Source organism: Ursus maritimus, unplaced genomic scaffold (assembly GCF_017311325.1).
Source record: "Ursus maritimus isolate PB19 unplaced genomic scaffold, ASM1731132v1 scaffold_31, whole genome shotgun sequence".
In the NCBI taxonomy this organism is placed as follows: domain Eukaryota; kingdom Metazoa; phylum Chordata; class Mammalia; order Carnivora; family Ursidae; genus Ursus; species Ursus maritimus.
In genome coordinates, this window is record NW_024425675.1 from 21256159 (window position 1) to 21271211 (window position 15053).

General features: G+C 44.3%; 1 protein-coding gene and 1 long non-coding RNA gene across 7 annotated transcripts in view; one reads left to right on the plus strand and one right to left on the minus strand.

The window, feature by feature from the left end:
* Positions 1 to 9290, minus strand: part of OPTN (optineurin) — a 40415-nt gene extending 31125 nt beyond the window's left edge. For 3 of the 4 annotated variants that reach the window (XM_040645412.1, XM_040645411.1, XM_040645410.1), the window contains exons 1-3: positions 9096 to 9289; positions 1652 to 1828; positions 843 to 1045 (exon numbers count right to left, since the gene is read on the minus strand). In XM_040645412.1, coding sequence (XP_040501346.1) covers positions 843 to 1045; positions 1652 to 1817 — 369 coding nt within the window. In that variant the 5' untranslated portion in view covers positions 1818 to 1828; positions 9096 to 9289. Of the gene's footprint in view, positions 1 to 842; positions 1046 to 1651; positions 1829 to 9095 lie in introns of all 4 variants that reach the window. The other variant, XM_040645413.1, reaches the window with a different exon arrangement.
* Positions 9291 to 9426: 136 nt separating this feature from the next.
* LOC103676272 overlaps positions 9427 to 15053 on the plus strand; it is a 57453-nt gene continuing 51826 nt past the window's right edge. For 2 of the 3 annotated variants that reach the window (XR_572059.2, XR_572062.2), the window contains exons 1-2: positions 9427 to 10741; positions 13705 to 13848. This is a non-coding gene — a long non-coding RNA (uncharacterized LOC103676272). The remainder of the gene's footprint in view (positions 10742 to 13704; positions 13849 to 15053) is intronic. The other variant, XR_572061.2, reaches the window with a different exon arrangement.

Sequence of the window (15053 nt, forward strand, 5' to 3'; positions counted from 1 at the left end):
CGTCGGGCTGTGCACTCAGCCGGGAGTCTGCTTGTCCCTCTGCCCCTCTCCCCGGCTTGTACACTCTCTCTCAGATAAATAAAATCTTAAAAAAAAAAAAAGATATTTTCTTACAGAGAGTAGAAAATTATTCACATATCCTACGTGATCGTTTCTTCAGAGTACTCTACCTTGCAAATGTTTAGAACAATATCCAGTCAGCCTCAGAATATGGGAGGATGCTTCAAATGTGTTCTGATACTTCTTTTCTCACTAACATCATTGGCACCCACTCTTGGCCATGAACACATTTCTCAGGTTCTCTGGGTCAGTGAAAATGTGGTAACCGGACAGCCTCCTATCACAACATGACATATACGTGCCACTTTCCCAAAGTAGATGTACAATGTAAAGTGAGGAATCTCTATTTTAGACTTGGGGAAAAGACGAGATCAGTAAGTGAAACTTCGGCGCAATAAAGTTTTAAATGTAAAACTTTAAATGTAAAATGTAAAAACTAAAAACTAACACTTGGATGGTTCTAGGCAGAGATTCTCCTGCACCACCTATAATGAATACAAAATACTGATTTATAACTGCAACCTTCTTTTGACTGTAATTAATATGGTCCAAACTGGACAAATTTCCTTCCCCCAACAGAGACTGTACACGACCCTTGAAATTGTGACCAACCTTTTTAACAAGAATGGTTCTTTCAAGACGATGCAAAATATTCGTCTAGCCTGAACCGTGAAAGGTTTTGATCTAGAAGTCTAGACAAGGAAGATCCTACTCTATATATTAATAAAATATATATTAATAAAATAAAATAAAATAAAATTGCAATGGATCAGTCTGCTCACCTTAAGGGACTTTTCTGTTTTCCCTCTTAGTTTTTCAAGTTCTTCCTTCAATTTTTCATTTTCATGACTCAAAGCCATGAGACGCTCTTTGGCTTCTTTGCTCTGTGTTTCAAAAAAAAGGCGTTCTTCCTTCTGTTTCTCTGTCCAGGCTGAAAGCTCTTCAAATCGCCCTTTCATCGCCTGATTATTTAGCTTCATGGCTTCTATATGGGGTTCAGAGGGAGAGGGCCACATATCAGACTCGATTTGATGACTCCAACCTCCAAGACCACCATGCAGCTCTAAATCTAAAGACGCCCTGCTTGGCCTGAGCCCCAGGGTTGGCAGGAAATGTAGCAAGGTGACTGGTTTTTCCTTCCAGACAGGACTAGGGGGCCTCATGTCATTTCTAGTCCTCCAAAGACTCTAGGAAATAAAACTAGCTTGGGTCCCTCCACTACAGCACACAGCTACAAGACTGATTTGAACACCAGTCTTGCCAGAAGCCATGGCCTGAGACCCCCGAGTGCTTTCTGTGAACAAGGTCATATTTAGGACTAACTCCGTAAATTCTTCCTGTTTCTTTCTAAATGGACTACATGCCATTATGCCATTTCCCTGGGGTGTGTAAATATCTTTTATTCTTACCTGTATCCCAAAGTAAACAACGGAAACAATTTTAGCCTTACCAAAAGCTAAATTGTATGCTCCTTCTCCCGCTAGTGAAACAGAGAGAAGGGAATTAATTCACCGACAAGCCTTTTGACAGAGAGATTGTGCTCACGAAGGCCCGGCGGAATGCAGAAACGTGGGGGCCCGGGGCTGCTCACCTTTGAGCTGATGGTTCTCGATCAGGAGCTCCTTCATCTGCTGCAGCAGCTCCTCCGGAGTGAACGTGTCCAGGTTTGGGTGAGCCAGGTTGGGGGGTCCATTTCCCGTGGTTTCGTTGGGGCTGTCCCCCTTTTCAGTCAGGCAGCTAAGTGGTTGGTGGGACATGGCAGCAGGACCTACGGAAACATCACACGTTGAAAATAGAGCTGTCCTCCCTCTGCAACGGGTCCCCGAGAGTCCCACAAATCCATGGGCAATTGCTAATGAGTATTCCAAAAGTTGCATGCTTCTTCTCTAATTCTATGATGGACATTTTTGTTTCTTTCCTTTAAACAAAAAAGGTGTTTGCTAGCTTCAGTGTGTATGTGTATGTGGGTGCGGCGAGGGCCTGTGGGATGCTGGAGGAAGAGAAGAGCATGAGATCATGAGAATCGGGAATCCTAACAGAGGAATTCAAGGAAGCTTCCAAACGTGTATTTGTAGACATGGGTACAGTATCATTAAATTGGTTTTCCTATGCAAATCTTTCAAGCTCGAATCTTTTTGTTTTGAGTGAACTGCACATAAAGCTGTTAAAAAATCTCCATATTTTAGCTCTTGAATTTTTGGCTAAGACAAAAGGGAAAATGAACATATTTTGCATACTTACTACGTGCTGAATCACTGCACCAGACATGCCAGTTTCTAATCCTCACTAAAACCTAACTGGATGGCTATTTTACAGGAGATGGAGCTGAGTTCACAGCGGTTTTATAGCTCGGCCAAGGTCACTTCATAAGTGGTGCAACCGAGTATTAACAATACCTAACCTTAGCCCTGTAATATAATAAAGATGCTACTGAATATTTAGGCTTCAATATCCAATAATTCTGCAAGGCATCCTAAAAAGACTAAGAGATCTTGCTCACTTATTGCATATTCTGAAAATATTTTAAGCATACCACTTTATTTTGTAGAGGGGTCGATGTGGACATAAATAAGATAGACAAATGTATACCAAATCCATTTACGCATGTCCTATCCCCTGGGCAAACACAGGAGTCTCTTCTAACAACTGGTGACATACTACAGGCAAACATTTTCTTTTTTGCACTTCGTGAAGATGATGCTAAGCCTTGTCGTGGGAGATGAAGAAGGGTAAGCGTACTCTCTCTGAGACATCACCGCATCTTAACATCTAGGAGTGCTCTTGGTGACCATATATCAAAATGCAACCAAACAGGGTGTGGGGCAATGCTTCTTCCCCACCCCAACTGGAAGCAATGCCTGGGGGTTCTCTGAAGGTCCCCCAGACCCAAGAGCCTGGTGACCTGTTTTTGGTCTGAAGGAACCTATAGGCCATGAGAGATAGTACTACCACGAGAGGACAGCAGGCTCCGGCTTCTCCCCTGAGCAGCCCCCTTAAGGAGAGGCAGTCTCATGAAATGCTTTAAGGAGGATGGCAATTTATGAAGTGAAAAACACTGATGGGCCATACTATTCAACTGTGAGCCTTTGGAAGGTATCTATGTTTTATGTATCCTATTGTATTTAGAAGAGAGGTATAATGCTGAAATGTGCTCTTACCATTTGGTGACTAGAAGAGACTGCTTTTGCTTTCCCCAATAAAATAATCGGGATAAAATAATTTAGACAAAAATTTGGAGAAAGCCAGTTTCTGGCTTTCCATAGCATTCATTTTCACACAGTATGATGTTGGAGCTAACATTTCATAAACATGAGTTTTTACCAAATAATAGGAATACTAAAGAGATCCAAAGATAAAATCCTTTTAATGTGCCCCAATGTTTATAGCAGCAATGTCCACAATAGCCAAACTATGGAAAGAGCCCAGAAGTCCATTGGCGGGTGAATGGATAAAGATGTAGTATATATATATACATAACGGAATATTACTCAGCCATCAAAAAAAAAAAGAAATCTTACCCCATTTGCAATGACATGGATGGAACTAGAGGGTATTATACTAAGTGAAATAAGTCAGTCAGAGAAAGACAAATACCATATGATTTCACTCATATGTAGAATTTAAGAAACAAAACAGATGAACATAGGGGAAGGGAAGGAAAAATAAGATAAAAACAGAGAGGGAGGCAAACCATAAGAGACTCTTAACTCTAGGGAACAAACTGAGGGTTGCTGGAGGGGAATGGGGGGGAATGGGGTAATTAGGTGATGGGCATTAAGGAGGGCACTTGATGGAATGAGCACTGGGTGTTCTTTTTTTTAATTATTGTATTTATTTGAGCTAGAACATAAGTGGAGGGGGAGGGGCAGAGGGAGAAGGAGAAGCAGGCTCCCTGCTGAGCAGGAAGTCAAACGCAGGACTCCATCCCAGGACCCTGAGATCATGACCTGAGCCAAAGGTAGATCCTTAACCAAGTGAGCCACCCAGGCACCCTTAGCACTGGGTGCTCTATGCAACTAATGAATCACTAAATTCTATCCCTGAAACTAATAATACACTATATGTTAACTAAATTGAATTTAAATAAAAAAATTTTTAAAAATCCTTTGCAATATGTATCATTTACTTGTCAATGTTCAATTTGCTTAGGTATTCAGTGATTATAATACACTTTGCAAAAGTAAATGGAAACATTCAACAGATTTTTTTTTTTAAGTTCCTAAGCAGTTCCCTAGAGATGTGCTTACTTTAATTTTATTATATACACATTTCTCCTTAATGGTTTTTCCAAGGGAGAGGAAAGGGGAGGGAAGGGGAAAGGGGAGGGAAGGGGAAAGGGCAGGGGAGGGGAGGGAAAAGAAGGGGAGGGCAGGGGAGAAAAGAAAGATTTTCTCTTAAAAATTATTCAGGTATTTTTCCTCTTCAACTTTCCTTTACACCTCCTTTAGACATAACCACAATAAAGTTAAAACTGGTTCTAGCTGTTATATCAGGGCTTCTAACTTTTTCATGTTGCCCAGATTTTTAGGAAGACATGAGGGAAAAAAGCAGGGTTATGCTAAAGGGGGACAGTAGAAAAAACACCATGTGCCTTAACCAGATTTATGCCCTCTTATGATAATTTACTGACTTGTCGAGCAAATGTTGATCATTACTTTTGCTTTCAGCTCAAAAACTCCATGAAAAGTATTCTTGGGTTTCTAGGAAGATCCAACCCCACCATCCAACACATACAGCCCAGCACCATCATGGCCATGCCACCATATGTATTATATGCCTGTCTCAATCATAGTAAACACTTCACCATCCAGCATTGTTAGGAAAAATTATTTGGTAATTCAAATGCCATAGTAAATAAGAAGTTAGTATATACGCCAAACATAAGCATGCAAATACTTATTACCAAATTTTTACCAAAAGCAATTTAATTGATTTTTGGTGACCCAAAGAGCACCCTAAGATTCTAGGTATTCGGGGGGCATCATTATGAGTTATGAGTACAGTGCCTATGTGAAATGTCTATTGGTAGAATACCCATTGGAGAAAGCTGGATTTTCTAAATCTTTGCCTTAAACTACTTTCTTTTTTTTTTTTTTTAAAGATTTATTTATTTATTTATTTATTTGACAGAGAGAGACAGCCAGCGAGAGAGGGAACACAAGCAGGGGGAGTGGGAGAGGAAGAAGCAGGCTCATAGCGGAGGAGCCTGATGTGGGGCTCGATCCCACAACGCCGGGATCACGCCCTGAGCCGAAGGCAGACGCTTAACGACTGAGCCACCCAGGCGCCCCTAAACTACTTTCAACTGAACAAACACAGAGATGCATTATAAATTCTTGCACATATCTTCAAAGGTTACGGAAATTGGAACTAAGCCATTTATTCCAAGGTTCTATCCGGTAACAGAATTTCTTTTTTTTTCTTTTCTTTTTAGTAACAGAATTTCTCATAAAAATCCAACCAACCTGTATCTGAAACATGTCACTTTTTTCTTTGTATTATTATTATTTTTTTTAATGTAAGCTCTATGTTCAACATGGGGCTTGAACTCACTGCCCCGAGATCACGAGTTGCATACTCTAGGGGCACCTGGGTGGCTCAGTCGTTAAGCATCTGCCTTCAGCTCAGGGCGTGATCCCAGGGTCCTGGGATAGAGCTCTGCATTGGGCTCCCTGCTCGGCTGGGAGCCTGTTTCTTCCTCTCCCACTCCCCCTGCTTGTGTTTTCTCTCTCTCTGTCAAATAAATAAATAAAATCTTTCAAAAAACAGAAAAGAAAAAAAGAGTTGCATTCTCTACCAATTCAACCAGCCAGGCACCCCTGAGACGTGTCATTTCTAAGCAAAGGTGATATTTAACTACAGAAGGGTGAATAAATTTAGCACAGGATTTATCAAGATTTCACCAATGAGGAAGATGGCAAACTATCTGGAAGAATCTCCTAGATTTTATTCCCAGATCTATTTGAATTCTTAAGTATATTATCATTTTTAATTCCAGAGGTCAAGTAATAATAGTAATGACTTGACTTTGTGGGTGTGGGCATGAGCTTAAATCTCATTCCTGAGTTGGCCTTACAAATGATCCAGTCCAACTTCTCATTTGATGCAAGAATGTCTTATCTGGTTTCCATGGCAGATGGTCATATAGACCAGACTTGAAAGGCTTCAGTGACAGAAAATACTAGCAATGACTTTAGCAGGCAACAGCCCGTCTTATTGCAGGACCATTCCCATTGCCAGAAAGTCATTGTGTATCGAACAGAAATCTACTGACTTCCACCCAATGGACATTGGACCAGTGAGCATCATGCAGAATAAGTCCAGGCCCTTACCCTGGAATGGCTGACATTCCAAACTGGCTTATTAAGCATTCACAGGTTCAACCCCCACATGGATAAATTAATTTTAAACAGTGAAAACCTATTTCTTGATCAGAGACCATAGGTGGCTATTGGCAAATTCTGGTTTGGGATCACGAGGGGGCTGAGTATGAATCCAAGATTGCATCAACTAAAACCATCATCATCCGGGAAAAAGAACTCAATGTATCCTATGAAGGGGGAAAAAGAAGCTTTGCTTGTTATACCAGAAATGCTATTCTGATTTTGTCATTTGCTAACCTCCAGAAAATGGAAATAGATTTAACCTTATCACTTAAGGCAGGAGCCTGGCAGTGTCTTGATTCTCCATTCGAGTCTGATGGGTCACCAAGCTGCTGGCACTTCCTCCTCCTCCCCATCCCTGCCAGCTTAGGTCAGGCCCTTCTTGTCTTGTCTCAATTACAGCAGCGATGCACTCCACAGAGTACAGGATTTTTGTCTATTCTGTGAACCACTGTATCCCTGGCACCGAGAACACTTGCTGAATAGTCTACGTGGTGTGACTCGCCTCTTTCTACTGCAGTCCCCCAACCACCATGGTTTCTTTCCCGGCATGAGGTCACCCTCCTGCTGAAAACCCTTCCCATACAAGACAGAGTTCCAGCTCCCAAATTGAGAAAAACGTGGCCTTTCAGAGTCTGGTCCCCACTTACCCACCAGTATCATCTCCTGTCACCACGCCACTCGCACGCAAGGCACATGAAAGAGCTCACGGCTTCCCGCTTTCTTCTGCTTCTCTGCTCTTATCTCTGTTCTTCCCTTTGCAGAAAGTGTCTGGCCCCACATTTGCCCTGGCAAATACCCACCAGACAGTTCCACGTCTGGCTGAGATAGATGGCCTGTGTACAACAAACTGCTCTTTCCTCTCAGTACCCAGTAGCACTTGGCTCTCTCTGCAAAGTCCTATAATCATCCCATTCCAGTCCATCTTCTGTCAAACGTCAGGGAAGGTCTCTATTTTATTCCTCCTTGTGAGCGGCACACAGCAGGCTCTCAGTAAATGTTCACAGAAATGAAATGAAAATACAGTGTAACAAGGTATTTTAAGGTCTAGCACTTGTAAAACACTTTCTGCTTTGTAGTGACAAACCCAGCATGCTAGTATTACGAGTTTTTCTACAGCTCACCGCAATCATTCCCAGTTTCTTGAACTCAACTTCTAAAACTTGTTTTGAGAATTAGTACTGTTTCTTTTATTGTCCCCAAAGGTATCTGGGTGTCATTTTATAACACACATTCTATTATTCCATCCTCATACACGTGTCAAAATGAAAACCTTCAAAATAATATTTTCCTTCGAATGAAACAGACTTCACTTCTCAAAAACAGAGTCTTATTTCTTCCTTTTCATTTGGATTTACTAATCCCACTGATTCCAAAGAACATACCAAATAGTCCAAGTCTCTATAAAATTCAGAAAAAGCAGGGCTTGGAGAAGAAAATACCCATGCATCCTTACTTAAGGGAGAAGGTTCTGTAGGAAGGTAATACAATGGCCTTTCAAGAATAAAGTTTGTTTTTGTTTTTGGGAGGGTTTCGTTGGATTCCATAGCATAATATGCAACCTGAGATTAGTTACCCAAAAAAGAGGCTATTTTTATAATGTTGTGCACAATATACAAAGAACCACTAGAAGTGGCCCGGTAGAAAAACAGATCAGTCACTCGGAAGATTCCAGTCACTGTCCTCTCTCTGTAGGCCACATTTAAACTTCGCTTGTCCATTCCAGGGCAGTTCCTGGCCTCAGCCTCTGCTCCAGGATCTCTCCAGCCCAATACAAACTGGGCACATCCTGGGAGGTAGCCAGGGTTCCCTAGCTCTTGTCTCCCTCCGCAAGGAGCAGGGGGAGGGGCTGGTTCTTGTGTTAATAGCTCGGCCCTGCTTAACCAGATCTGAGGCTTCTGAGGTCGGACACCACCTCACTGCTCTACGGTTCTGTTTTCCATTTCATCCTTCAACAGTTCTGGGGCATACGTTTCCATACAACAGTTTTCCTGGAGGAGGAGGCCAGACCAGAACCTGGGTTTCGTTTTCTCTTAGCGATGCTGACTCTGCCCCCAGCTTACACATTTCCGACAGTAAAAACAATTCCTCTGGGGTTCTCAGCCTCAGCGAGTGTTCACGGTCTATGTATGTAGGTACACACAAACACATACATACACACATGCTCTCCCGGACACAACGGTTTATGAAGATTCCTTTCAGACGTTCAGGAGTCTCAGCGCCTTAGAGAGAGGTCACCTGTTCCTTAGTGTTCCTGGGCCACCTCATAAAGCTACAGTTCTTGTTTCTCAAAGGTATACCTTTAACCACTTCCCACATAATGAGGAACTGGCTGTATAATCATTCCCAACCTGCGGGAGGATGTCACCCTCAAACCACCTCCGTGACCTACAGAGGAAGTCACCTGCGGCCAGCCGGGCCGGTAAAAAAGGGGGGAGGGCGCTAGGGGATGGCTGCCCCGCTGCCCTTTCCCACCAGGTCAGGCTCTGCCCCGGCCTGGAAACCCTCCCGGGAGAGAGGACGCCCCATCTCTCGCCACCCACACCCCGACAGGCCCCGGGTCGCAGGGAAGTGAGCCGCGGGAACAGCTTCCAAGGCGGAAAGGCAGCTGCCGTCTCGCCGAGCCCCTGCCAGCCCCCTGCCCCCGCTCACCCGGCGCCCGCGCTCCGGCCTCTCTCGGAGTCACTGCTTCTCCCGCATCTTGCCCGCTGGGAGAGGGCTTCGGACCCGGATGCAGACGCCGACCAGGGGATCTACCAGGGGCAGCGGCGCGGGCTCGGGGAGCCTCGGGCTGACTTGCGGCCTCGCGACCCCGCCCAGCGCCGCTCAGCTGACCGCCGCGCCGGCCTCCCCGCCCCCGCCGGGAATTTCCCGGGCCCCGCCCCCGAGGCCCCGCCCCGCAGCCGCGCCCCCACAGGCCCCGCCCCTCCTCCCCGCGCGCGCCCCCCTGCCGGCAGTCCCTGCCCCTACAGCGTGAGCTGCTCGCGCTGTAGGGGCCGGGACCGGGCAAAGGAGGGCTACCTGGGTCTGTGAACGACCGTGACCGGCGGCGCTCACTTAAATATTAATTAAAGGAGTGTGCGGAGTCGGTCTTCTGTTGGGGTCCCTTTAGAAGGCCGGAGCCGCGGGGGCTCGCTGCGCCCCAAGGAAAGAGGAGTACGATCCGAAGCATCCTTTGACCAAATCCTGGATCTCTGCTAAAAGCCTTACATCTAGATCTAGTTAACTGAGCATGCATGGCTTTCCCTTAAAATAGACCTTTAATTAAAAACACAAAGCCTGCAGGATGCATTTTGGGCTCTTTGTTCCCAGAAAAGAGGCCAATTGTTGACGCCTGGATAGTTCAAGTGCAAGGCAGGTGGGATGACTAGATTGACCTGGATTGTCTTGGGAAGCAGAAGTATTGATCTACTTGTACCAGAGGGGGTAAGATGCCTCCGGATTAGACGGAATTAAAAGGGAGGAAACAGACGAGGAAGGAGGAAGAAGCACAATAATTTGTGTCCTAAGCAGAGCGAGAAGGGTTTTGGAAGGACGCAGACACAGGACACAGAAGGGAACTAATGGTGAGGTCAAGGTCTGGGCAGGGTCTCGACCTAGGCGGTGCAGCCTGTGCCCCGGCAACAGGACCCTATGCAAGACAAGAAAACAGAAATGGGAGAGGAGAGGGGGAGGAGGGGAGAGTTGAGAGAGGAGAGGGTCTGAGAGTAAGTTTGTGCCAAAGATCAAAAAGGACTTTAAATACCAGGCATATACTCTAACCCTAACCCCTAATTCCAACCCCGGCAGAAATCTAGGGTTTTATTTTCTGGAGTCTCTGAACTGCAAAAAAAACCCTAACCCTAACCCCTAACCAAGAAAAAAAAAAAAAAAAAAAGGACTTCAGATGCGGGAAGAATTGTATTTAGTAATGAAGACGCTGACGCAGCCCAGCAGGGCTACGCAGCACGTGGTTGTGCGCCCGAACTGCCCAATGGCTGGAAGACAAGGAGAAAAAAAAAAAAAAAAAAAAAAAAAAAAAAAAACCACCGAATCCAAGTGGGAAAGGGAGGATGCGCCCTCTCCTGGCAACTCGGAAGGATTCAGTTTCACTTTCTAGACCGCCTGCTCCAGTCAGGATCCCCCTGCCTGGTCTTTCACACCACCCTTGAGTTAATAATCTCTAAAATTGGGCAGTGGGTAGCAACTCAGTCCCTGGCCCCACACCCAATACCCGAGGATCCCTCCTGAGCCTGTCCGGGGTGCCTGGAGTGAGTCCCACTCCCACTGGGTTTTCTTCTATTTTAAACCATATTAAGGTAAGATAAAATGAGTATGAGAGGATTTGGGGGCAGGGAGGTGCGGGAGTATTTGGGGGGAGGCTGCACTCAGCTGGGGAGTCATAAGGTTGGAGTCGAGTTTCTGGTAGAGAAAGTGGTCAAGGGAGTTTTCTCAGCTGTCGGGGAGGGGGCGTCTGAAGCGTGGGGCAACCCTACCACTTCTTAGCTCCGTGACCTTGGGCAAGTCACCTGATCTTGCCGTGCCCCATTCTCTTTATCTGCAACACCCAAAAAGTTCTGCGAACCGGAAGCCTTTCTTAGTTCATTTGGCGGCAAAACCTGACCTCAACTGATGAAGAGTTACTTACAGCCTTTAGACCACTTCATGGGATTATTTATTTCATTGAAGACACATTAATTAGTTTGTATGAGATGTGCTTCAGACTCTCTTGGGGAGTTATATAAATTACATACTTTGTAATACATTACTGTCTCACCTTTCTAAAACACAAAAAATTCTGCATTCTGAAACTGGAGCTTGGGTCAAAGGTATTAAATAGGGAACCTGGAGGTACAGCCCCTACTGCCTATGGCCATTATGAGGATGAAGGGCTAAGACAAGTAAAAGTAAGAGGGCCGGGGGCACAGTGTCGTTGCTGTTGTCGCTGGTGTTAGAGCCTGCCCTGCTTCTTAGCCTGACTAGTCTGGGGTGCTGCCTCCTTCCTCTCACACTTCCGTGAGTAGATGGAACCTAAGTGTAGATAAAAAGACTAAGATTATCACGTGCTTTTAGCTGTTCACTGATGTGGTTTCGTGGTAGGTAAATGCAAAGCCGTGTAGCAGCATATTCAGTTGAGATATTCATTTATTTCATGCTTTCTGTGCTCCCCCCCCGAGAAAGCAGCTCATCTCTTTGTGGTTCGTACCTCAAGGGCATTTGCAGGACTCTTGAACAAACAGCCTTTCTATACGCAATCTACCCCAGGTGTCCTGGAGCGAAGGGGAGAGAGGCCAGGTGGTATGTGTCAAAGCAAAATGAACAAGACTTTTAGTTTCTAAAAAAAAAAAAAAAAAAAGGAAGAAAGTTTTATTGGAGCCCAAGTGAGGACAGCTGCTCTGGATACACAATCTTCACAAAGAAGGAGTGCTCCAAGAAAGAAGTTTTGATATAGGGTTATATATGGTTTTTGTTTTTGTTCTTACATCAAGGGTTACAATTTGCCGTGACATAAGACATTTCAGAAAATTACAAACTTTATCTTAGGTTTTAGTATGTACAAGGTTGCGGTCTTCAGAGGCATGGGAACTTAGGGAGATTCTTATTCTTATCTCTAGAAATGTTTCTTTTAGATTTGCTAATGAAGCAGGTGTAAAAAGCGTGCTCACGGCAGAAATAGTGTCCATGCTCTGAAGTTTGGTTAAGTCGTTCTGACCTTGGTAAAAGTTAAAAATAGAGCTTCCCTGAGATCCCAGGAGCAGAGCCCACAGCATTAAAAGTTGAAGTGTTCTTTCACAGCAGTTGGAGGGAAGCGTGACTCCCACAAAGTGGGAGAGGGCTAGAGGTTGGTGGTCTCACGAGCATCAGTGGCGAGCCTCAGCCCCTTTGCCTGTAATGATACTGCGACTGAGCCTCCTGAATAGGGAGAGGCTCTTCAGCCTCACCGTGACCAAAGAAAAAGCATTTGTCAGTGTCTCTTGGAGGAGGAACAGCTTAAGGTTCGTGGATTCTAAAGTGAACCTAACTACATGGAGAATTTCTTAAATAATTTTGTTCTCTAAACTCACTTTGGCTTCCTTGTGAAATGATTCTCTGCAGTGAACAAATTTTTTATTTATTTAATCATTCAAACTTCCATTCATGTCTGCACGATTATGGAAAACAAAGGGTATGTAGGCTAGTAACCCGTAAGAAAATTGCAGTACAGTGGTCACAAAACCCTGTACCATCTGAACATGTTTCCAGTGGAAAATATTTTGAGTGTTTATTTGTTTATTGGTCAGTTTGTTATTTTTCACTTGATTAAATGCCTTTTTGTTGTCTTAAACCATGTGTGTTGCAGTTTAACAATAAAGAAAAGTCTATGGGGAAAAAAAACCCCAATTATACAATAGATCTATCTGAACTATGATTCCATATATTTGAGATGTCTGGAAAAGGGAAACAGAGAGAAACAGAAAGCACACCTGTGGTTCCCTGGGGTTGGGAGTGGCTTTGACTGCAAGCAAGTTCAAGGGAATTTTGAGGGGTGATGAAAGTATTCTAAAATGGGGTTGTCATGATCATTGTACGACTCTATCGGCATGATTAGAATCATTGAGCTTACAATGGCTGAAATTTATAGCTTGTAAATGGTACCTCCGTAGAGCTGCAAAAACAACACCAAAAAGCACCCTAGAGCCTAAAGTCAATAATCATGAGGTCTGATGAAGGGTACACCCTTTCTTCTGCGGATACATTTCTTGGAAAAGTTCAACGGGATTACCGCGTGACCCTGCAATTCCTCTACTAGACGTACACCCCAAAGGATTGAAAATAGGCGCTCAAATGAGTGTGTGTATTTCCTCTTGCGGCTATCTGGCACTGAAGCAACTGCCTGTAGGAGAAGGGAGGTGTATAGTCGAGGCTTCCATCAGAAGAGGCTCTGGGATCAGAGTCTAACCTGCCATGAGTTTGCAAGCCAAGCATCTTGAGTGCTGGGAACAATGGCCCTGCTTTATGAAAAGCCAGAGCACAGTGTGTGTGGTCTTTGTTTAATTCCTCTCCTTTGCCTCATGTCTGTAGATCTTGAAACAGTAAACTCCTTGGGGAGGACTCAGTGTTTATCGGTCCTCTGCGAATATTAAAAAAGAACACCCTAGTGATACGACGACTTGCCAATTACTTCCTGCTCCTGTCCATTATGTATACACAGAAGCTGTCCCAGACTCCAGCACGTTTTCTCTCAAGTCAAAGCAGAACGTGGATTTACACGTTAAATTCTTGTTTCCTTGTTTTGTTCTAGAACTGTCAAGAATTCCTGGAGTAAAATTTTCCATTGGAGTGCTTAGGAGGCAGAGCCAGGGATTCGGGAGTGTCATCACCCTAAGACACCACAGCTCTCTGTCGTGGTCTGAAAATCCCAGCCATTGTCTTCGTCCTACACCTGGTGAGTGAGAAACAGCCTGGGTGTCTCGTTTTCTACATAGTTCCTTGCTTCTGATTAAATAATTCATCTGTCACTGTTGAAGCCCATGTGATTTGTCTTTTTTCCATCTCACTTATTCTTTCTCAGAATGAAAGTCCTCACTTCTCAGAAGTGAAGGGTGGTGTAGGGGACACAGTCCTGGGTATCAGGCTACCTGGGTCTGGCCTGAGAACGCACGAAGGGGCAGAGTTCCTTGGACCTTGGCCTCTGCATAGGTGAGGTACAGAGGCCGGGACAGTACAGAAGCCGGGACAGGTGATCTCTTAGCTTCCCTCCAACTCTGAAAATACAGCATTCCTTTCTGTTCATTATATTCGGTATCTTGTCTTAACAAATGCCAAATTAACTCAATTTCAGTTTAGACTTCTTTTTTCTACTGTTGATCATGGTTCTTTAGAGAAACAACCAATAGGATATATGTGTGTATGTGTCTATACAATTTTATTTTGATTTTGCAATTTCAATTGTATTTATGTAATAATATATTTATTATAAGGAATTGGCTCATGCCAATAGAAGCTGACAAATTTCTAAATCTGCAGTCGGCAAGCTGAGGCCCAGGAGAGCTGTTGGTGTAATTCTAGTCCAAAAGCTGGCAGGCTTCACACCCATGAAGTTGCTGTTTCAGTTGGAGCCTGAAGGCTGGAAATAACTGATGTCTCAGCTCAAGGCAGTCAAGCAGGAAGACTTCCTTCTTATCTGGGATAGGGTCAGCATCCAGTTCTATTCAGGCCTTCAACTGATTAGATGAGACCCACCCACACTAGGGAGAGCAATTGCTTTTTTCCATCTTATCCATTTAAATGTTAAACTCATCCCCCCATTCCCTTCTAGAATAGTGTTTTTCCAAATATCTGGGTACCCCACAGCCCAGTCAGGTTGACACATAAAATTAACTGTCATATTTCTATAGAGGCTGGTTGACTGCTTGGCTAGTTCAATGATCACAAATGATGTTGCAATTTGAAAAGCCGCAAGTCCCCTGAGAAAATGTATTCATGGATGACTTCCAAAGAGACTTTGGTAAACCTGGATACAAAATCTTTGCTGGATTGCCCATGACCTTTTGTACCCATAAAACCTCAGTGTTCCCCTCAGCAGACTCCATTAACCCTTATATGGTTTTGTGGACAGAGGTCCTATCATAGGCCAATAGACAGTTATTA